This window comes from Tachyglossus aculeatus, chromosome 5, assembly GCF_015852505.1.
Source record: "Tachyglossus aculeatus isolate mTacAcu1 chromosome 5, mTacAcu1.pri, whole genome shotgun sequence".
In the NCBI taxonomy this organism is placed as follows: Eukaryota; Metazoa; Chordata; class Mammalia; order Monotremata; family Tachyglossidae; genus Tachyglossus; species Tachyglossus aculeatus.
The window spans coordinates 50,306,071-50,327,673 of NC_052070.1; the positions used below are offsets into that span (position 1 = coordinate 50,306,071).

Sequence of the window (21,603 nt, forward strand, 5' to 3'; positions counted from 1 at the left end):
CCTGCCCTCAATGAGCTCACAGTAGCATCATTTTCATGAGTTGGTAGAGGTTGTGGAACTGAGAATTAAGACTCAGGACTTGTTTATGGCATGGTCTGCAGCAGATTGCTAATAATGGCTGTGATATTTGTTAAGCGCTTATGATGTTGAATAATAATAGTTGTGATATTTGTTAAGCACTTATGATGTGCCAAGTACTGTACTAAGCGCTGGAGTAGATACAAGCTAATCAGGTTGGACCCAGTCCTGTCCCATATAGGGCTCACAACATAAGACAGAAGGAAAACAGGTACTGAATCTCTACTTTACAGATGAAGAAACTGAGGAACAGAGAAGTTAAGTAGTGACTTTCCCAAGGTCACACAGGAGACAAGTGGCAGAGCTGGGTTTAGAACCCAAAGCCTCTGACCCTCAGGCCCTAGTTCTTTCCACTAGGCCATTCCGCTTCCCAGACTGTTTAACCTTTATGTGCCTCAATTCCCCATCTGGGAAATTGGGTGGGAATCTGCCTAACTGGCTGGGAGTCTGAGGAAATTAGGTCTTGAAGGTAAGCAAATCAGCTTCTGAAGCCTGCCAGAGCTGGTAGTCTTCAGGTGTTCCAACCCTGCCTCAAATTTATCAGGATCTTGGCAGGCCTTATAGTGGAGAGGGAGGCTTACCTCTCGGGCCAGGCTGGAAGCAGGGCATCAAGGGGGGGCCACTGGTTTTCCCCCAAGGATGTGTGTGGAAATGCTTGGCAGAAGCAAACCCCATTTGGGGGACATTCTTGAAACACTGAAGCCGATTACCCAGCTCCGGGACCACGATTCTATCTGGCCAAAATGAACTGCTGGCTGTGAGAGAAATGGCCAAGCCACAAGAGAGAGGGTTAAATCACTGCAATTTGGGGTTAGATGGGACCTTCTGGTCTGCAAGGTGTTGGGGCAGATGAGCTTCAGCTGGACATCAAATCCGCCCCAGACCTGTCACCTGGTGATGCAAAATGGACACGGATAATTCTGGGAAGCCCCGTCTCCTCGAATCCCACCCTGAGTCAATGCCCAAGAACCTGTCATCATGGGAATTTGCCCGGCTCCCCGGGCAGAGGTAATCTGACCCAGCTTTCTCTTGTGTCTCAGGCAGACCTGAATGTTTTCTCCCCAGAACAGGCCTGCCCAGTTGCCTCCACCGGACAGCACCCCCTAACTTTGATCCCCAAAGATACTGGGCTCCAGCTCCTGGATTATGGTTAAAGGAGCTTGATGCAGAACTATCTGGGCTGGTTTGCCCTCTGGAAGTATGTGGTCGGGAACACTGGCCCAGACCTGACAATCCTGAGTCCCCCTGGATCCCGTCTCTCAGGTTTCCATGGCCTGCAGGGAGCCGTCTCTGTTGTGTGCCATGTGGCTTCCTCATTTCACTGGAAACTGGAGAGCTTTCACGATTCCTCCTGTGCCAGAAATGAAATCCATTTTAGCCCTGCTGGTTCCTTGGCCCATATTGTGCGGAGGTGACTAACTGCTCTTCAGAGCTGGCCAAGTGGGCTGCAGGCCCTCAGCGGGCCAGAGCCACCGACCGCCAAGCCTCGTGCCTCGGACATTGGCTTCGATGGCTTGGTCCAGGGTGGAAGCCGTCTCCCACAGCTTGGAGCCCAGATGGGGACAATCAGATCTGGGGGTCTTGGAATGGAGGTTCCAGTCCTCTAGACTGCAAGCTCGTTGTGGGCAGGGAATGTGTCTGTTTATTGTTATATTGTACTCTCCCATGTTCTTAGTATGGTGTTCTTCACACAGTAAGTCCCCAGTAAATATGACTGGCTGACTGACAAGGAGGATGTAGTGGCAGGAGCCCAGAGCAGGTGCCTTGCAGGGACTGACAGAGACAGTGGGTGACAAGGTAGAATTCTGCTCCATCCTGCACTAGCTGTCTTGTCTATCTGTCCACCTATGCCTAGCAAACCCATAGTGCCCCAAATTGACCAGCTCCCTCGTCTCTGGGGCAGTATTCAGAGAATGAAGTGAATGAAATGTCTATTCAGTCAGTCAGTCAATCATATTTAGTGAGCACTCACTGTGTGCAGAGCACTGTACTAAGTGCTGGAGAGAGTAAAATATAACAATAAATGGATACGTTCCCTGCCACAACAAGCTTACAGTCTTCTTCAGCAAAAGTTGGTAGCTACCCTGGGTGAGGTGTTCAGTGCCCCTTTTATTTAAGGGGCAGTGTGAACACGACTCCACTCCAGCTGAGTACGGTGCTCTGCACACAGTAAGTGCTCAAAAAATACAAATGACTAAGTAGACATTTCATTCACTTCACTCTCTGAATGCTGTCCCCGGAGACACAGGAGTCGGTCAGGAACAGTTACTGGGCTGGTAAATTTGGGGCACTTATGTGTTTGCCAGGCAGGATGGAGCAGAAATCGATCTTGCCACCCATAGTCAGGAGGCTGGCTGAAGCTTCCCCTGGCTGGCGAGGTGGGGAGGAGTGCAGAGTCTGAGGAGGAGAGCGGTGAGGGTAAAATGACCCAGAGAGGAAGAGCTGACTCACTGGCTGCCGACAGCAATTTAGCTCCCCTTCACAGGGCTGCCGAGGGATCAGTTTGTTTTGTTTTGTTTCTCTGGTTTTTTTTTTTTTGTTATAGTATTTGTTAAGCCCTTACTATGTGCCAGACACCGTACTAAGGCCTAGCTAATCAGATTGGACACAGGCTGTGGTCCACATAGAGTTCACAGTCTTAAACCCCATTTTACAAATGGGCTAACTGAGGCACAGAGAAGTGAAGTGACTTGCCCTAGGTCACTCAACAGACAAGTGGTGGATCCAGGATTAGAACTCAGGTCTTCTGACTTCCAGGCCCATGGGAAGAAGCAGTTGAATCCCCACCGATCTTTCGAGCCAGAGGGGATGTAAGAGGCCATCCTTTAGAGTTAGAATTTAAGATTTGGGGGTCCTTGCTTACCAACCCTGTCAGGGGGCCCCAGTCTGACACCTCCATGCTCCATCCCAAGAGCGGATGTCAGAAAGCAGCATGGCCTAGTGAGAAGAACACGGGCCTGAATCAGAGGTCCTGGTTTCTAATCCCAGCCCCGTCACTTGTCTGCTGTGTGACTTTGGACAATTCACTTGACTTCTCTGAATCTCAGTTCCCTCATCTGGGAAATGGGGATTGAGACTGTGAGCCCTATGTGGAACATGGATTGTGTCCAACCTGATTAGCTCGTTTCTACCCCAGTGCTTAGTACAGTGCCTGGCACATAGTAAGAGCTTAAGAAATGCCATTAAAAAACCACAAAAACAACTTGTTTTGTTGTCTGTCTCCCTCTTCTAGACTGTGAGCCCGTTGTTGGGTAGGGATTGTCTCTATCTGTTGCCAAATTACACTTTCCAAGTACTTAGTACAGTGCTTTGCACGCAATAAGCGCTCAATAAATACGACTGATTGAATGAATGAGAAAATCTTGCTAGTAGGGCAAGGTTGGGAGCAGGAAGTGAATGTCACTGTTTGTTGTTGTATTGTACTTTTCCAAACACTTAGTACAGTGCTCTGCACACAGTAAGTGCTCAATAAATACTATTGAATGAATGAATGGATGAATAAATGAATGAATGAACAAGATAGCTGACACTGAACTTAGGTGGAGTTTGATTGGGACGTGTCTTGCGAGTATAATGGAAAGTTGATTTGGGGCTGCTGGAGTGGGCTGGTTTACATGTTAATAATAATAATAATGTTGGTATTTAAGGGCTTACTATGTGCCAAGCACTGTTCTAAGCACTGGGAGAGATACAAGGTAATGAGGTTGTCCCACGTGGGGCTCACAGTCTTCATCCCCATTTTACAGCTGAGGTCACTGAGGCCCAGAGAAGTTAAGTGACTTTCACAAGGTCACAAAGCTGACAAGTGGCAGAACGGGATTTGAACCCATGACCTCTGACTCCAAAGCCCGGGCTCTTTCCACTGAGCCACGCTGCTTCTCTGCAGCTGCACACCACACCTCATATGCGCCCAGGGAGGGCCTGGCTTTGTCCCATTTGGGTCTGGGAATGGTGTTGATGAGAGCTATGATCTGGACTCTCCCCACCTCACTCTGCTGCTCCCCCAGAAAACTCTCCTCTCATAATAATAACAATAATAATAATAATAACAACAATAATAATAATAATAATTTGGGTAATTGTTAAGCGCTTACGCTATGCCAGTCACTGTACTAAACATTGGGGTGGATACAAGCAAATAGGATAGAATATAGCCCCTATCCCATGTGAGGCTCACAGTCTCCATCCCCATTTTACAGATGAGGCAACTGAGGCACAGAGAAGTGAAGTGACTTACCCAAGGTCGCACAGCAGAGAAGTTCAGACTTCTGGGCTTGGAGGTTCTGGCTGTGGCCACCTATGACTACACCCTCTGTGTGGTTACATACATACACACCACACATGCATATGCCACAATTGCCATATGCCACACACATACACACATTCATTCATTCAATCATATTTATTGAGCGCTTACTGTGTGCAGAGCACCGTACTAAGCACTTAATAATAATATTGATGGCATTTGTTAAGTGCTTACAATGTCCCAAGCGCTGTTCTAAGCGCTTGGGTAGATATGAGGTAATCAGGTTGTCCTATGTGGGGCTCACATTCTTAATCCCCATTTTACAGACTCAGTCATAGAGAAGTTAAGTGACATCTCCCAAATCACACAGCTGATAAGTAGTGGGGCCGGTATTAGAACTCACAACCTCTGACTCCCAAGCTCTCCGTCCTCTTTCCAATAAGCCACCTCACTGGAGGTGAGCATCTCTTTGTCTCACACACAAACACACACACCGCCCCCCCCCGCCACACCCTTTCTGGAAACAGCAGAGATGCCTTCTCTGTGACCAGATAAGTGCTGTTTCAATCCCAAATCCCCAAATCACCCTGCATCCTGGAAAGGAAAAGGAATTTGGGGTCTCTGCAGCATGGCTCAGTGGAAGGAGCATGGGCTTTGGAGTCAGAGGTCTTGGGTTCAAATCCCGTCTCCACTAATTGTCAGCTGTGTGACTTTGGGCAAGTCACTTCACTTCCCTGTGCCTCAGTTCCCTCATCTGTAAAATGGGGATTAAGACTGTGAGCCCCCCGTGGGACAAATTGATCACCTTGTAACCTCTCCAGTGCTTAGAACAGTGCTTTGCACAGAGTAAGTGCTTAATAAATGCCATCATTATTAATATTATTATTGTGATCCAGAGGAGCAGGGAGCCCAGGAAGGACGTTGAGCCCTGGTGAGTGGCTTGGGAAGGGGACCCTCCTTCTAGACTGTGAGCCCATTGTTGGGTAGGGACCATCTCTATACGTTGCCAACTTGTACTTCCCAAGCGCTTAGTACAGTGCTCTGCACACAGTAAGTGCTCAATAAATACAACTGAATGAATGAATGAATGACCCTCCCCTACCAGGAGGAGGGCCCCTGCAGATGGCTGTGGCTATTGACACCCAGTTCCTTTATTCTCCATGGCAATTCATCTCTGCTTTTTGGGAGAGGAGAGAGACCTGAAGGGGCAGACACTCCTGCTCCCTGCCATCTGCCTGCAGGCAGCAGAAGCCCAGGCTGGCCCCAGGACTCCTTGTACTTTGCCAAAACTCTTTAATAGAGGGGGAATAATTGCTGAACAGTTCATGGTTCCCATCACAGGAAGAAACTTGCGTCTGTTTCCTTGAGTCTGGGGACTGGGATGGTGCCTCAGGGTGGAACTGGTTTTGGGGACTTGGAACTCAAATGCCCAATTTCTAGGAAAAGGGTTGGGGGTTTTCAACTTTGAGTATCTAGAAATTTGAAGTCAAAAGGTATATTGGGAGCCTGAATTATCTGAAGGGTTTGCTAATCTCGGGAGACGCCAGCCCAGCCTTGTAGTCAGACTGTGGGCCATTGTCCTGGATCTTATTTCTAGCTGGTTGGTTGACTCTGTAGGCCAGTTAAGTCCCCCTCTTTATGAAGGAAGTAGATATTCTGACCTTCCTTCTTTGGATAGAGATCAGTGACTTAATTGTTTACTAGGAGATCCTGGGTAACAGGGCCCCTCAGCTGGCTTTATCCTTTCTGGATCCCGTCAGAAATTCAAGGCCCAAAAGAGATTAGGCCCAATCTTAGAAAAATCAGGTAGTGGGCAAGGGCCAGTTCTGATGGACCTTTACATCTTCAGGCCTCTCATGCTCACGGCTTTTCATCACCTCTATGACCTTGGGAGGCACCACCTGATGAAAACTCCTTCTGGGGTTTTGCAAGAACCCTGGCTCCACATTTTAGGAGAGCTGGGTGTACAGTGTTTGCCAGGCCTGTGTGCTAGAACTTGGGGATAAGATTGAGGTTGACATTTCTTTCTTTAGCTGAAGAGCTGAGTTTATGCCTGGAGCCAGGAGAGCTAGTGACATGCATCCCTGCTTGGTGGGATGGAGCAGGTGGGAAATACTTCTAAGGTCCTGGGTTTTGGCCATTCTGCCTCAGTTTCCTTACTCTACCTTGAGGGGAATGATCCCCCTCCTTCTCCCCTTCTCCCACCAATCAGGGATATGGTGAAGATAAAATGTGATGGTGCCAGTGAAAATTCTTTGAGTTTTTTGGAAGAATCTGTGGTCTAATATTGCTGTACTTTTATTGCTCAGATTGGTCTTGTTTTTCTGCCTTATCCTAACCCAGGCACTGGGTGGGAATCAATTTTTAAAGAGATAAAACCGCCTCCAGGTTTTGCGGCAGGTACCTAGGAGTCCCGCCTTCTGAACTGAGGCGGACCCAACCGCAGTTTCCAAAGAGAACCCTTTGGTGGTGAGGGTTTCTCTCCCAGAGAATGAGAGAAATGTGTTCAGAAGGAGGTGGGAGCAGAAAGAGGGAGCTTGGTATGTAGGAGTGGAAGGAAAGCTGAGGCAGACATTGCAACGGGTTCAAAGACCAGGCACTCGTTTCTGGGGGCTCCTGCTCCCTCTTTGGCTGAGATCTGCCAAATCACCTCTGTGCCTTTCCAGGTGAAACTGGGATACGTGCCACCTACAAAAGTGTGAGCAAAGATGGAGCCCGGCTCTTCTCTGCCTCTCTTTGCTTTCCCCCTCACTCTCACTACGTGGGGTGGGTGTTCTAGCAGATCCGGTAGGAGTTCAGACCGTCTGTCTGCATGGCCCTCACCAGCCAAGCAAAACCTTGTGTTTAAAAGAATATCAGAGTGGTAGAAATAATGGGTTAGAAACTCAGATAGTGGAAGCCAGCAGGAATAATGAACTGCAAAGGGACATCCATGTCTGGACATAAAGCATGTTCACCATTAGCTCCTAATTGGTGGCCTGTTGCATTGTAAGATTATATTACAATTTATGCTACAATGTTATTATATTATAGAGAAGCAGCTTGGCTCAGGGGAAAGAGCCCGGGCTTTGGAGTCAGAGGTCATGGGTTCAAATCCCGGCTCCGCCACTTGTCAGCTGTGTGACTGTGGGCAAGTCACTTAACTTCTCTGGGCCTCAGTGACCTCATCTGTAAAATGGGGATTAAGACTGTGAGCCCCCCGTGGGACAACCTGATCACCTTGTAGCCTCCCCAGCTCTTAGAACAGTGCTTTGCACATAGTAAGTGCTTAATAAATGCTGTCATTATTATTGTTATTTCCCACAGTCAATCAATCAATAGTATTACTGAGCCCTTCCAGTGTTCAATGGGATGGTTTCTCAAGTAATGCGAGCCAACATTGGTGGCACTTGGGTTGTATCTTTCTTGTTAGGACTCAGTTTACCACCTGCTCTGTCTCTCTCCTGCTGCCCCCCATGTTCTGACCACTGAAGCTGGGACTACTGACAAAGGTTCCCCTACATTAATTAACACCACTTCTGAAGTTCTTGGGGATATACTGATAAAAAGTGCTGTCAAGTGAATCGGATCAGTGTCTATTGTGTCAGAGAGCTGTTTCTTGCTGGCTTTGTCTTATCGGCCCTTGACATTATTTTAATATGAATCAATTTCCTTTTTTTTTTTGTTTCCCAGCCTCAAAGAGTAAGTGGATTATTCCTCTGTCAGCAGACTGTGCTTGTAAAACACCCGTGGCTCTTCCTCCCCTGGATCCAACCCGGGCTCCTCCTCAAGGTGTTTGCCATGCCGCTTGTCTCTTCCCTGGCCGGCTGTCCTGTGAGATTCTGGTTTAATTCGGGCTACCAGGAGAATAGTAGTGCCAATGAGGCGGGGGAGGGGGCAGGGAGAAGTGGACGGTGGGGAAATCCGCAGTTCTGAGGAGGCATGAATAGGAACCTGATAAAGCCAGACTTCTAAGCACTCCGCTGGCACCCTCCTCTGAATTGACAAACAGCCAGAGCCTTGAAATGTCCCCCTGCTCCCCCCAGCCCCCATTTCCAATCGGTTTTCAAATCACCAGGCACTCTGTTTCAGCTTCCAGCCAGCCTTTATAGCCCAATTGTAAAGGAAACGCAGGCCGGACCATAAAGGGATGAGCGATGCAGCAGTATGGGAGAGTCAGTTTAAGCCAGTTGCCTGCTACCTGGGAAGGGGAGAGCGGGGTTCATTTCCGGGGATCTGGGTCCATCTCTAGACACAGGGAACTGGGACTCTGTCACAACTCCTTGGCCCCTATATCTGGGTCACAAGAGCCCCTTAACCTGAGGGCAGTCTCTTGGCTAACCAGTCCTGGGCCCAGCTAGGAATACCTAGAATCCTAGAGTTGGAAAAGACCCCAGAAGGTCATCAGATTCAACCCCTTGCCTCCAGTTTGGTGAATAGCTAAACCATTTCAAGTCAATCAGTCAATCAATGGTATTTATTGAGTGCTTACTGTATACAGAGCACTGCTCTAAGCACTTGGGAGAGTTCAATAGGGTAAGTAACCAGGATCAATCACTCTGCCACTTGCCTGCTTTGTGACCTTGGGCAAGTCACTTCACTTCTCTGAGCCTCTGTTACCTCATCTGTAGAATGGAGATTGAGACTTTGAGCCCTATGTGGGACAGGTACTGCGTCCAACCCAATTTGCTTGTATCCACCCCAGCACTTAGAACGGTGCCTGGCACATAGTAAGTGCTTAACAAATACCACAATTACTATTATTATTAATGAATTTGCAATCTAGCTAATGACCATCTATTCACGTTTTCTAAGGTTTTCAGGGAGTGAGACACTACAGTCTTCCTTGCAAGCCCGTTCTAGTGTTCTGTCCCCTTGAGGTGAAGACGTTCTTCTTTATGTCTTGCCAAATGCTCTCTTGCTGCAGTTTAAGTCCATTTCCTCTTGTTAGTCCTCTGTGGATATGGAGAGCACAGGTCAGTGTCATCATCAGAGGTGCCATTCCTCTTCCCTTTCCTTAGAGGATCCATTTGCCAGCTATTCTAATGTTTTTGTTGCTTATTCATTCAATTGTATTTATTGAGCACTTACTGTGTGCAGAGCACTGTACTAAGCGCTTGGGAAGTACAAGTTGGTAACATATAGAGACGGTCCCTACCCAATAGCGGGCTCACAGCTTATCCCATGATCCTCTCTGGTTTCCCTACGGCCTTTGTGAAGCACAGTGGCCCAGGCTGGACCTCTCTCTAGTTAAAGAGCCCGATTGGAATACAGAGGAATCTCTCCATATCAGATGCTAAAACAGCCTCATAGAACTCCCTCAGCTGTGGCCTCTTTCCCCTCTCCTCAGGCTTGGCCAGGATTATGTGACCTTGATATCTTCCTCTTCTGCCTCGCCCATGGACCCCTGGTCAAGGTGGCCTGGCCCAGAGGGAGTGAGTGAGTAAGAGGGTGGGATGCCCAGGCCTAAACCTTCCCTTCTCCAGGCTTCCCAGTAACCAGGCATGATGGCAAGGAGAAGTTGGGGAGGGAGCACGGACCAGCTTCATACTCTCCGCAGGCAGGTAGACAGGTAGGTCGGCAGACAATCAGACAGCATGAGCCAACCTGCCTTCACCTCCATGGTAAATGTTTTATTCCCACAGGCGCTGCCATGACTAGTGAATAGGCAGTTTAGAATTGACTTGCAAGGGATTTTCTGGCACCACATAGCCAGGTTCCTCAATGTATAATTGGTCCCACCACACACCATCTGCTTCAGGCCCCACTCCTCATTCCTCTCCAGCCCTTGGCGGTGGGGAATCGAGCTGGGTGGCAGGAAAAACCTCACCTTTCCTGCCTGTCTGCCATAGTCCCATTGCCTGGAAGCTAAGCGAACCCAGGCAGCAGGGCTAATGGAAATCAGGCTGCTAGTCTAATGGAAAATGGACATCAGGTCTGAGAGAAATGTAAATTCTTGTGGAATCTGGTGTCAGAGGAGCCCCATTGCAGAATAACACGAAGATCTTAGGCCAGGGAGTTGAGAGGAGCCTGGGGAAGGGGTGATGTGGAGGGCAATGAAGAGAGTGAAATGTTCTGCCAGTCTGAAGGAGCAGATATGAACCATTTTCTATCTAAGGGACTCTATAGAGAAGCAGCATGGCTGAAAGTTAAGAGACCTGGGTTTTAATCTCTGCTCCTCCAGTTGCCTGCTGTGGGACCTTTGGCCAGTCACTTAACTTCTCTGCACCTCAGCTTCCTCATCTATCAAATAGAGATAAGATACTTGTTCTCCTTCTCAGGCTAGACTGTGAACCCCCTCTGGGAAAAATTCTGTATCTGACCCGCTTATCTTGTTTCTATCCCAGGCTTAGTACAGTGCTGGGTATATAGTAAGTGCTTAACAAATACCACATTTTTTATGATGCTTTGTTGGCTCACAGCACACGGGTGTGAGGTCGGTTAACTACATCCCCATGCTGGGTGAGGGCACTGGGCTCCACAGAGGTGTGGCTAGCAAGGAGGGGGCAGGGGGGATACCTAGGTATCTTGGTATCCAGCCTGCTGCCCTGACCCCGGCCCTGACTTCTTCCCAAACCCCATCTTGTTGCAAGGCTGGGTTTGGTGGTGACAATACCCTCAACTCCCATATACAAAGCCTCCTGTTTTAAGGGGTGAAGGGGAATGCCTAAAAGATAAGTACTGGGGGAGACTCGAGGTTTGGGCTTTAGGTTGTGATGGTACTGTCTGGTGCCTCAATTTCTCCCATCTCCTACCCTTGCTGGGACGGGGAGAGGGGCCAGGGCGATCCTGTGAGAAATGTTTGTCAGATCTGGGAAGGTTGAGAAGTCTGTGAATTCCACACCAACTACTGATCCAATCACACTTAACACTCCCCATCCTTGGTTAACAACCCCCTGCCTCTATACAGGATGAAACCAACTCCGTATGGGAGTGAAGAGTCCACACTACCCCTCAGTGTCCAGCCTACCTTGAGGCTAATGTGGGTTAATTAGTCTGAGGGATGAGAGATGGTTTCTCTGTTTCCCTTCTCTGATTGGGAGTTCTTGGATGAGTCGGCATAGGTCATGCACTGGAGCTAAGGAATATCTTCTCTGGATCTGTTCAAATAATTGCTTCAGGAGCATGGGGGCTGAGAGGCAATGGGAATGCAACCCTTCTTTCTCTGCCTCTCCCCACAGTCTCCAGGGCTCCTGCCTCCTGCATTGAATGCTGAGAGTCATGGATCCAGGAGTGGCCACCAGCTTGCCTGGGGGCATCTCTTGGGTCCCCTGGCTGTTGACTAGTCTGTCTTAGGGAATTCCCCCCAGGAGAAAGCCCAAAGCAGTTTCTCTGACTAATGCCATCATAAACCATCTTTACTTGTAAATCTCTTTCCCTCTGGCCAGAAGATGGTCGTGAGGCCTGATGGTGCTGAGGCCCCCAACACACACACACACACACACACACACACACACACACACACACACACACACACACACACACACACGCCCCTCCCAACCCCCACACACCATCCCTTCCCAACCTCCCCCTCACTAATCCTGGGCTGCTGGGAAAAGAGCCAGAGCCAGAACTACCATGGGGCGTAGTGGGGAAATTTGTAAGTATCGAAGAATCCTTGAGAGGTCATCTGATCCATTGCCCTGCCTTCAGACAAGAACGCTGAAGCCCCCATATTCTTCAGGACTATCTTTCTTCTGTACAACTAAATTTTTCTCTTTCTCAGACTCAAAGACATGGCAGGCAACCAGTTGGTCTCTTCTTTGAGAACTCCTCATGGAAGGGGGAAACAATGCGCTGTTGAAGCTGTGATCTTCCTGTTTTATCCTGTCCAGGAGGAGACAGGTGTTGATGTGGGGTGGGTGTGTGTTGGATGGGTGTTTGACCTCCTTCCTGATGGCTTTTCAGCTCTGGTCCAGGTCCTCAGAAGTCTCCTGCTATGCTGATCTAGGAGGGAAGGGAAGAAAGGTGTTAAGAGTCTTGAGTCTCTCAGTCAGCAGAGCTGGCCCTTTCCCAGTGGTCCTGCAGATGAAGAGGGGGTAGGATCTTTATCCTTTAATGGCCAATCAATCAATCAGAGTATTTTCTGAGAACTGACTATTTGTGGACACTTGAGAAAGGACAATGGAGTTGGTAGAGATTCATTCATTCAATCATATTTATTGAGTGTTTACTGTGTGCAGAGCACTGTACTAAGCGCTTGGGAAGTACAAGTAGGCAACATATAGAGACAGTCCCTACCCAACAATGGGCTCACAGTCTAGAAGACAGGCTCACATCCTTGCCTTCGAGGAGCTTACCGTCTGCCAGGGGAGATCGTCTTGAAAGTCAATTACAGAGACAAGTTGTGAACCCTAGAGTGTACATAAAATGCCTAGGTGGTGTGGAAGTGCTATAATAGCATTTAGGGAAGTTAGAAGTCAATTGGGAAAGGCATCTAGGAGGAGATGTGATTTCAGTAGGGCAGGATCCTGTCAGCCTCCCTCCCTCCGGGCTTTCAAGTGCCAGGAGGTGGAATGAGAACACTGGACATTCCAGCAATCTAGAGTCCTTCTCCTCCACTTCCGAGTGACCTTTAATATGGGGGTCCATCCTCTACTGCATCCTTGCAAAAACCAGCTGCCCACCAGCCCAAGGTGCAAAGCAGTTGATGCTGAGCAAATAATCAAAAATGCTGATTTTATTCATTTGACTCTCTGAGCATGTTAAATATTGCAGGCTGGTAAGGTGTTGCTACTTATTTGCACGGTTGCTTGAGTGCTTCCCTTCATCCTTTCTCCCTGTATTTGAGATGTAGTTTCCTCCAAGGTGTAGCTGAGTCACCCAGATGAATATATCAAATATCTAGAGCTGTGCTGTTTTTTTTTTCTCTAGACACTGTTGTTCTGAGTTTGTTTTTGTTTTTCCCAACCCTGTTCCTTGCCTTTAGAAAAGTCATCTCCCTTGGACTGGATTTAGTGACCCATTTCTTGTGGCTTTATGAAATTCTGCTCTGTGAGACCAGAAGATTGGATATAGTCTCTGAACTGGAGACTGTCAGAGGACAGGAAAAAACGAGTCTCCTATACTCTGCATGGGACCTTAGCTGAATGACAAATCATGAAAAATAAATCAATCCTGCATTTATGGACAAATTCCTAGTGATCAGGTTGATGAATCCTTCAACAACCAATCATGTTTATTGAGCACTTACTGTGTACAAAGCACTGTTCTCAGCGCTTGGGAGAGTACAATATAACAGAGTTAGTAGACTAATGCCCTGCCTACGAGTAGCTTACAGTCTCGAGGGGGAGACAGACATTAAAACAAATAAACAAATTACGGATTTGTACATCAAGTTGAAAAGTTATGGAACCTGTCTGCTCACAAATCGATGAATGTGAGCGGATGTAATCCCTCCTTCCCTTCCCTTCCCTGCCCCCTCCGCACCCCCATATCCTCAGTGATGCTTAGGAGATTCCAGATTGCTACAGACTCCTCCAACCAGTCAGGGCCCATCTGCAGGGCAGAGGATTAAGAACTGGATCTTAATTGAGCAGTGTTCCTTCTATATTCCCCACCCCACCCCACCCCTTCCAGGCTCCCAGAGGTAACAGGTTGGCTTAGTGGAAAGAGCACCAGCTTGGGAGTCAGAGGTCTTGGCTTCTAATCCTGGCTCCGCCACTTGTCAGCTGTATAACTTTGGGCAAGCCACTTAACTTCTCTGTGTCTGTTACCCCATCTATAAAATGGGGATTAAGACTGTGAGCCCCACATGGGACAACCTGATTACCTTGTATCTACCCCAGTGCTTAGAACAGTGCTTGGCATATAGTTAGCACTTAACAAATACCATTATAATTATTATTATTATCCTTGCCCGCTTACCTTCCAGAGGGAGGAAGAGGTTGGCCTTGTCATTGGACTTTTCCTCGACCATCACCTTTCTGCTTCTGGCCACTGTTGATTGGAGCAACGTGACAGCGGCACTGTTGATGACTTACCTGGAGTTGATTGAAACCGGTGATGTTTGACCATTGATCTTTTGACAGGCAGTGATTTGCTCTAGTAACTGGCATCCAGCCTGCTCAGGCTCAGAAATAATCGCTAGGCATTGTTTGGCTCTATTTACGAGGCTGCCCTGCCCATCAGCTTGGCCATTCTGGGGCCCGAGGAGGGAAAAGAGCATAGACAAGCAACTTGGTGTTTTGAATGTGGGGAGCAGCGTTATATTAGGGGTGATGAGGACCGAGAGGGCATGGTCTTTAAAGAGTAGGTCAGTCAATCATATTTACTGAGTGCTTACAGTGTGCAGAACACTGTACTAACCTCTTGGGAGAGTATAATATAACAATAAACTGACACATTCCCTGCCCACCTCGTGCTAATAGTCTAGAGCCAATAGGCCAGAAAGCCACCATTTTGGGTCTTTTCAGCCCTAACTGGCAAATCTCAGGTCTTGGTAGACAGTTGGAGTAGAACCTGTACTGGCCATTTCCAAGTTGCTGAGCCACATTTTAAAGCTCCACCAACTCCTCCTGCCAGTACCCCATCCCATCCCCAAGACACCCTGATCAGCATCAGAAACAGCCCTGTCTCTGGGATACTGGGGTGCCCCCCGGGGTGTCCCCCTCAGCAGCCCCCGTGACCTCCTCCCAGTGAGCTGCCCTCAGGAAGTGGAGAACCACTCTGACTTCGGATTTAAACTGACTTATGCCGGTCTTGAAGTCTGCAGCAATGGCCCAGCCCTCTCTCCCCATGTGGTGTGGTTTTACATATTTGTTAATACATGTCTGGAGAAGAGAGATGAGGCCTGTAGCTCATTTTCCAGGAAGGAATCCAATTTGGCTTTTATGGGCATAGTTATTAGTCACATATTCTAGGCATCTTTTCTTTTTTATTAACTGAGCAATCCACAGCCTGGTTTCCAGCAGGGCCCTTGCCTGTCCAGCTCACTCCATCAGAGCCCGGGCTGGTAATGGCTTGGTTTTGTAACTCTTGTGCTGTCTTGGACAACTTCGGCAAGGTTAGGCCTGGGACTTTGTTGGTCAGAGCTTTGCTGTACCAGAGCATCTGAGCCACCTGGGGTCTGAAGTTCAAACATTAGGAGCTTCCTTTGTAAGGAGGTGGCTGGGGACAGCTGGCTAATATTTAATGGGATTTTTGAGCAATCCGACTTTATCAAGTTTTTATTTCTTGCCCATTTGCAAGGTTGAATCTTTATCTCTAAGGAGAAAGCTCATGGGTAGGGCTGCATAATCGTATGATAAGCCTAATACTGAAAATGAATTCTTTGAACTTCTCTAGTAGCTTCCTTCTAAAGAATGTACAATGCATTCATATATCTTATCTCGGTTTTCCTCACTCTGTCCCTAAGGAAGGGGCAACATGGTATTATCCCCATTTTACAGATGGAGATACTTGGGCCTAGAGAGGTTGAATGACTTATCCAAGGTCACACAGTATGTTGATTGTTTCTGAGCTTGGGATTTTCAGCACCCCTACCAGAAAGGGGAGGCATCTAGGGGATCCTGCTGGTTGGATTGTCTTCCCTTTTCCCCAGTGGATAGAAAGACTCTACTTGGGCAAAATGAAGAGCTTCTTGGTCACAAAGGCAAAGAGTTGGGCTACCCAAAGAGGGTGCTGCAGATTGGATAGACCGTGGTCTGGGTAGGGTGAGTGAGAGGGAGGCCATTATTTATTAGGGGCTCTCAGTCAAGGAATTAAATCATTGTTCTGTAGTATTTATTGAGCACCTGCTGTGGGCAGAGCGCTGTACTAAGTACTTGGGAGAAAAAAAATCCCTGTCCTCAAGGAGTCTACAATTTGATGGGGGAGACAGAAACAAACATATTTACAGAGAAGGAAAATTAATGGAAAGATGGACAGGTGAATAAATATGGGTGGTAGTTGGGAGAATGTGATCACCTGGGGAGAAGAAAAATTAATTAGGGAAGGCCTCCTGGAGGAGGTGGGATTTCAGAAAGGCTCTGAAAATGGGGAAAGCTAAAGTCTGGAAGATTTGTGGGAGGAGGGAGGTCCAGGCAGGAAGAAAGACATGAACAAGGAATTGGAGAGGGTTTGCCCACTGGGTTAGGGATTTAGGGCTCAAGTTGAGAAACAGTTATGGTCCTCAAGGAACATTCAGTTAAGGGTGAAAGGACCCAGCCTAGATGGACAGTTATCAAATCAGTATCCACATGTTCAAACTGACATGGGGAAGTGTGGGTCAGGGGCTGAACAAGTGGGTTAGAGAACAGGCGAGGTTAGTCTGGGAAGGCTCCCCAAAGAAGGTGGACCAGGATCTGGAATTTAAAAAGGAGGAAGTAGGGGGAGTGGCAGCCAGGAGTGCAGAGGCTGTTCCATGCAGAAGAAACAGCCCTGGGCAGGGGTGAAAGAGGGAGAGGGAGGTTGAAGAGAAGCAGTGTGGCCTAGTGGAAAGAGTTTAAGTCAGAGGACCTGGGATCCAATCCTGGTTCTGCTACTGGATTTATTTTCATTTTATGGTACTTGTTAAGTGCATAATATGTGACAGGAGCTGTACTAGCACTGGAGTGGTTACAATCTAGTCAGGTTGGGTGTTCCATGTGGGGCTCACAGTCTTAATCCCCATTTTACATGTGACTGAGGCAAAGAAAGGTTAAATGACTTGCCCAAGGTCACATAACAGACAAGTGGCAGAACCAGGATTAGAACCCAGGTACTTTGACTCCCACCCAGGCCCATTCTCTATACACTAAGCAGTGCTACTTCTCACACTTGCCTGCCGTGTGACCCTGGACAATCATTTAACTTCTCTGTGTCTTGGACAATGATTTAACTTCTCCGTGTCCTCAATCTCCTCATCTGCAAAATGGAGACTCAAAACCTGCTCTCACCACTACTGAGTCTACGAGCCCCATGTGGAAAGAGATTGTGTCCAAACTGATAATCTTGTATCTACCTCAAGGCTTAGTTCAGTGCTTGGCACATAGTAAGCACTGACTCCGTCCTCTCCTGGTTCTCCTCTTGTCTCTCCGGCCGTTCATTCTCAGTCTCCTTCGTGGGCTCCTCCTCCCTCTCCCATCCCCTTACTGTAGGGTTTCCTCAAGGGTCAGTTCTTGGTCCCCATCTGTTCTCCACCTATACTCACTCCCTTGGTGAGCTCATTTGCTCCCGTGGCTTCAACTATCATCTCTACCCTGATGACACCCAAATCTACATCTCTGTCCCTGTTCTCTCTCCCTCCCTCCAGGCTCGTATCTCCTCCTGCTTTCAGGATATCTCCATTTGGATGTCTGCCCGCCATCTAAAACTCAACATGTCCAAGACTGAGCTCCTTAACTTCCCTTCCAAACCCTGTCCGCTCCCTGATTTTCCCGTCACTGAAGACAGTACTACCATCCCTCCCGTCTCACAAGCCCACAAACTTGGTGTCATCCTTACTCTGCTCTCTCATTCATACCACGCACCCAATCCATCACCAAAACCTGCCGGTCTCACCTCCACAACATCGCCAAGATCCACTTTCCTCTCCATCCAAACCGCTACCTTGCTGGTTCAATCTCTTATCCTATCCTGACTGGATTACTGCATCAGCCTTCTCTCTGATCTCCCATCCTCCTGTCTTTCCCCGCTTCAATCTATACTTCACTCTGCTGCTCTGATTATCTTTGTACAAAAACACTCTGGGCATGTCACTCCCCTCCTCAAAAATCTCCAGTGGTTGCCTATCAACCTTCGAATCAAGCAAAAACTCCTCATTCTTGGCTTCAGAGCTCTCCATCACCTCGCCCCTTCCTGCTTCACCTCCTTTCTGTCCTTCTACAGCCCAGCCCGCACACTTCACTCCTCTGCTCCTAACCCCCTCACTGTGCCTCATTCTCGCCTGCCCCATTGTCGACCCCTGGCCCACGTCCTACCTCTAGCCTGGAATGCCCTCCCTCTACACATCTGCCAAACTAGCTCTCTTCCTCCCTTCAAAACCTTCCTCCAGTAGGCCTTCCCAGACTGAGCTCCCCTTTTTCCTCTCCTCCTCCCCTCCCCAAATCCCCCCCGCCCTACCCCCTTCCCCTGCTCACAGCACATGTGTATAGTTGTACATAGGTAGTACTCTATTAATGATGTGTATATAGCTACAATTCTATTTATTCTGATGGTATTGACACCTGTCTACTTGTTACGCTTTGTTGTCTGCCTCCCCCTTCTAGACCGTGAGCCCGTTGTTGGGTAGGGACCATCTCTCTAGGTTGCCGAATTTTACTTCCCAAGCGCTTAGTACAGTGCTTTGCACACAGTAAGTGCTCAATAAATATGATTGACTGAATGAACAAATACCACAATGATGATTATTATTAGGGAGGAAAGAGTGGGAGAGATTCCCCGGTGGAGGTGATGGGCTGGCCCCCAGGAGGAGATGAATAGGAAAGGCTGCGTGGTCCAGGGCAGAGAGGTCCTGAGGTTCAGCTGCTCTGAAGTTTATCTATTTTGCTGGAGGACAAATGGGAGATGATCTGGCCCCGCCCAGGAGGTGGAACTAGGTGGATGTTTACAAAGCAAGTCATCCTCTGACTGCTCCTGATAGAGCTGGAAGCAAATAAGGTTAGCCAAGCCTTCCCTGCTCCCCCATTAAGGACACGCTGATAACACTTGCTATTTAGTTAGCGCCGAGCCCAGAGGGTGTTATCTGCTGGTAAGTAAAGGTCAAACCTTTCACAAGCTTAATTTTTCCTCCTCCCACCTGGGCCTGTCAGGGATGCTCCTTTGTTTTCCTGGAGTAATGAGAAGCGAACTGTATTTGTTTCCCAGGCGCTGGGGATGAGTCCAGCTCTCTGTCTAGCCTGCCCTGAGGGCTGGGGGATGGGGCTTTGGTCTGGAAAGGCAGAAGCAAAGCACCACAGGACTGCTAAGGGGTGTTGGATTAGCCTGAGAAAAGAGTGAGAGGAGATCATCAGCTGTGAATGTGTGACATCCACGCTATGGCTGGGCAGATGCTAGGAAGATTGGAGTAGAATTGCTCCTGCCCTCATGGAGTGTACAGTCTAAATGGGGCAGATGAGAGGTATAAAACTGAATTTATGAGGTATTCATTCATTCAATGGTATTTATTGAGCACTCACTGTGTGCAGAGCACTGTACTAAGCGCTTGGAAAGTACAATACAGCAGTGAAGAATGAAAATCCCTGCTCACAACGGGCTTACAGTCTGGGTGGGGGGAGGGGGGAGACAGATATCAAAACAAGTAACCAGGCTCAATATAAATAAATAGAATTTTAGATACATGCATATATATATATGTAAATGCTGTGGGGCGAGGAGTGGGGGAAGAGCAAAGGGAACAAAGGGAGCAAAGTCGAGGCGACATGGAAGGGAAGGGAAGCTGAGGATGAGGGGGTGTAGTCTGGGAAGGCCTCTTGGGAGGAGGTAGGGCTTTGAAAGGAGTGAAGAGTGATTGGCGGATTTGAGGAGGAAGGGCGTTCCAGGCCAAAGGTAGGATGTGGGCCAAGGGTCAGCGGTGAGGCATGTGAGATTGAGGCAAAGTGAATAGGTTAACGCCAAAGGAATGGAGTGTGTGGGCTTCAGAGGGTATACCCTCCAAAGCGGGTACTGACTCTGCTTCCGGGAACGCATCTACAATACAGTGTAAAAATAAAGACCCAGACCAGTGCTCCTCCAGCTGGGAGGATGAGCAGGAGGGAATACAGTTGGATTTCTGGAGTCCTCTGTCTGGATGGGACCTTGAAATATCATCTAATCCATACCTCTGCCTCCAGGCGGGATCTCTCTTAAACCACGCTTGGGAGGATGATCAATCTCCTTCCAGTTTGAAGCTCGCTAGAGAAGCAGGCTCCACAAGCCCCTTGCACGCTCATTCCGTTCAGCTTCCATTTCATCATCATGCACAGAGTTCTGCTCCCTCCTTCCTCATAGCAGAGCATGGAAGGTTTTGTTGTTGTTGTTTTATGGTATTAAGCACTTACTAAGTGCCAGGCACTGTTCTAAGCCCTGGAGTAGATACAAACTAACAGGTTGGATGTAGTCCAGGTTCACAGTCTTAATCCCCATTTTTACAGAGGAAACAACTGAGGCACAGAGAAGTTAAGGGACTTGCCCAAGGTCACACAGCAGACATATGGCAGAGATGTGATTAGAACCCAAGTCCTCTGGATCCCAGGGCCTTGCTCTTCTCTGTTAGATTCCACTTGGAAGGCTCTGTGGGCCACAGGGAAATAGAATAGATTTGAGGAATTATATTGTGGTTATTAATAATTATAATAGTAATAATTATTTTTATTGTTACTTTCTGGTTCCTGACCTATTGGCTGAGAAAAGCCTTGCTTGAGATAACTGGCTTTTGAAGCTGCTTGTTTGTTTACTATTTATTGAGCTGTTAGATTTACAACTCATCATACACTCTTTCCTGGCCAGCTGTCTGGTTGGGAGTGGAGCTGTGTGTACCTGGTTTTTTTTCCAAGTTATTTCTCTTTACTGGCCTGTCCCCAAAACTCCCCTTCCAGGACCTTTCCAGCACTTCTGCCACCCATATATCTTCCCTGAATTGTATTCCTTTTGTCTTCCTCACTGCCAATTGCAGCTTTCTTCTCTTCCACTCCTTTTTCCTGACTCCCTCCCCAACATCCTACACCTTTGTTTCCTTTCCTCTGCCCCAAACCCTGCTCCTTCTTCCCAGCCTGGTGTCACTGTCCACCCTGCCTGGCAGTCACGCTCAGGGAGGAGGCTCTATGACCTCGGACAGCTTTGCCCCCCTGGAGTCTGTCCATCAGCCCAGTGGTCACTCAGTCATTCAGTCAGTCAGTCTTCCCTAGTGCTGGCAGTGAGCACAAGCCTGATCGGGCCCTTAGCCTCTGAGGAGCCAGGGCTGGTAAGGCATCCTGGAGATTGGCAGATACTCAGCTGGTGTTCTTAGCTTGACTACTGATGGACAGAAACCATCTCACCGAACCATCTCACAGCCCTGGGATGTGTGGTCTGACCCACTCTGGGCCCCAGCAATGGGAAGGCGCAAGTTCTGTCTTCTAGGCCTCATGGTTGCCTCTTCTCTCTGCTCTGCCAGAGGCCTGCAGAGGCAGGAGGGAACCTCTGACAGCTCCCCTCAGTCCGGCAGCTTCCAGCTGTGGCCCCAGGCCTCTGAAATTAGCTCTGTGCCAGCTTCCTGTCAAGCTTCCTGTCAAGTCCCTGCCAACGTGAGTCCAGGTGCTTCTTCAAGGGAGCAGACTTGTGGGCAAACTCGGGCCACAACAGGCAGCACGGTGAGAGGCATGGCTAAGCCTTGGGTCTTGTGAGGGACAGGTGAGCTGGGCCATGGACCACCTAGGAAAATG

The 21,603-nt window shown here is 48.5% G+C and overlaps 1 protein-coding gene across 4 annotated transcripts in view; it reads left to right on the forward strand.

Moving 5' to 3' along the window:
- The window catches only part of DISP3 (dispatched RND transporter family member 3), a 62,187-nt gene that overhangs the window by 7,636 nt on the left and 32,948 nt on the right, over positions 1-21,603 (forward strand). The window contains exon 2 of one of the 4 annotated variants that reach the window (XM_038747456.1): positions 7,997-8,137. The exons of 1 other annotated variant lie outside the window; for it this stretch is intronic. In XM_038747456.1, coding sequence (XP_038603384.1) covers positions 8,105-8,137 — 33 coding nt within the window. In that variant the 5' untranslated portion in view covers positions 7,997-8,104. The remainder of the gene's footprint in view (positions 1-7,996; positions 8,138-21,603) is intronic. 2 more of the 4 variants (XM_038747452.1, XM_038747455.1) reach the window with 2 other exon arrangements.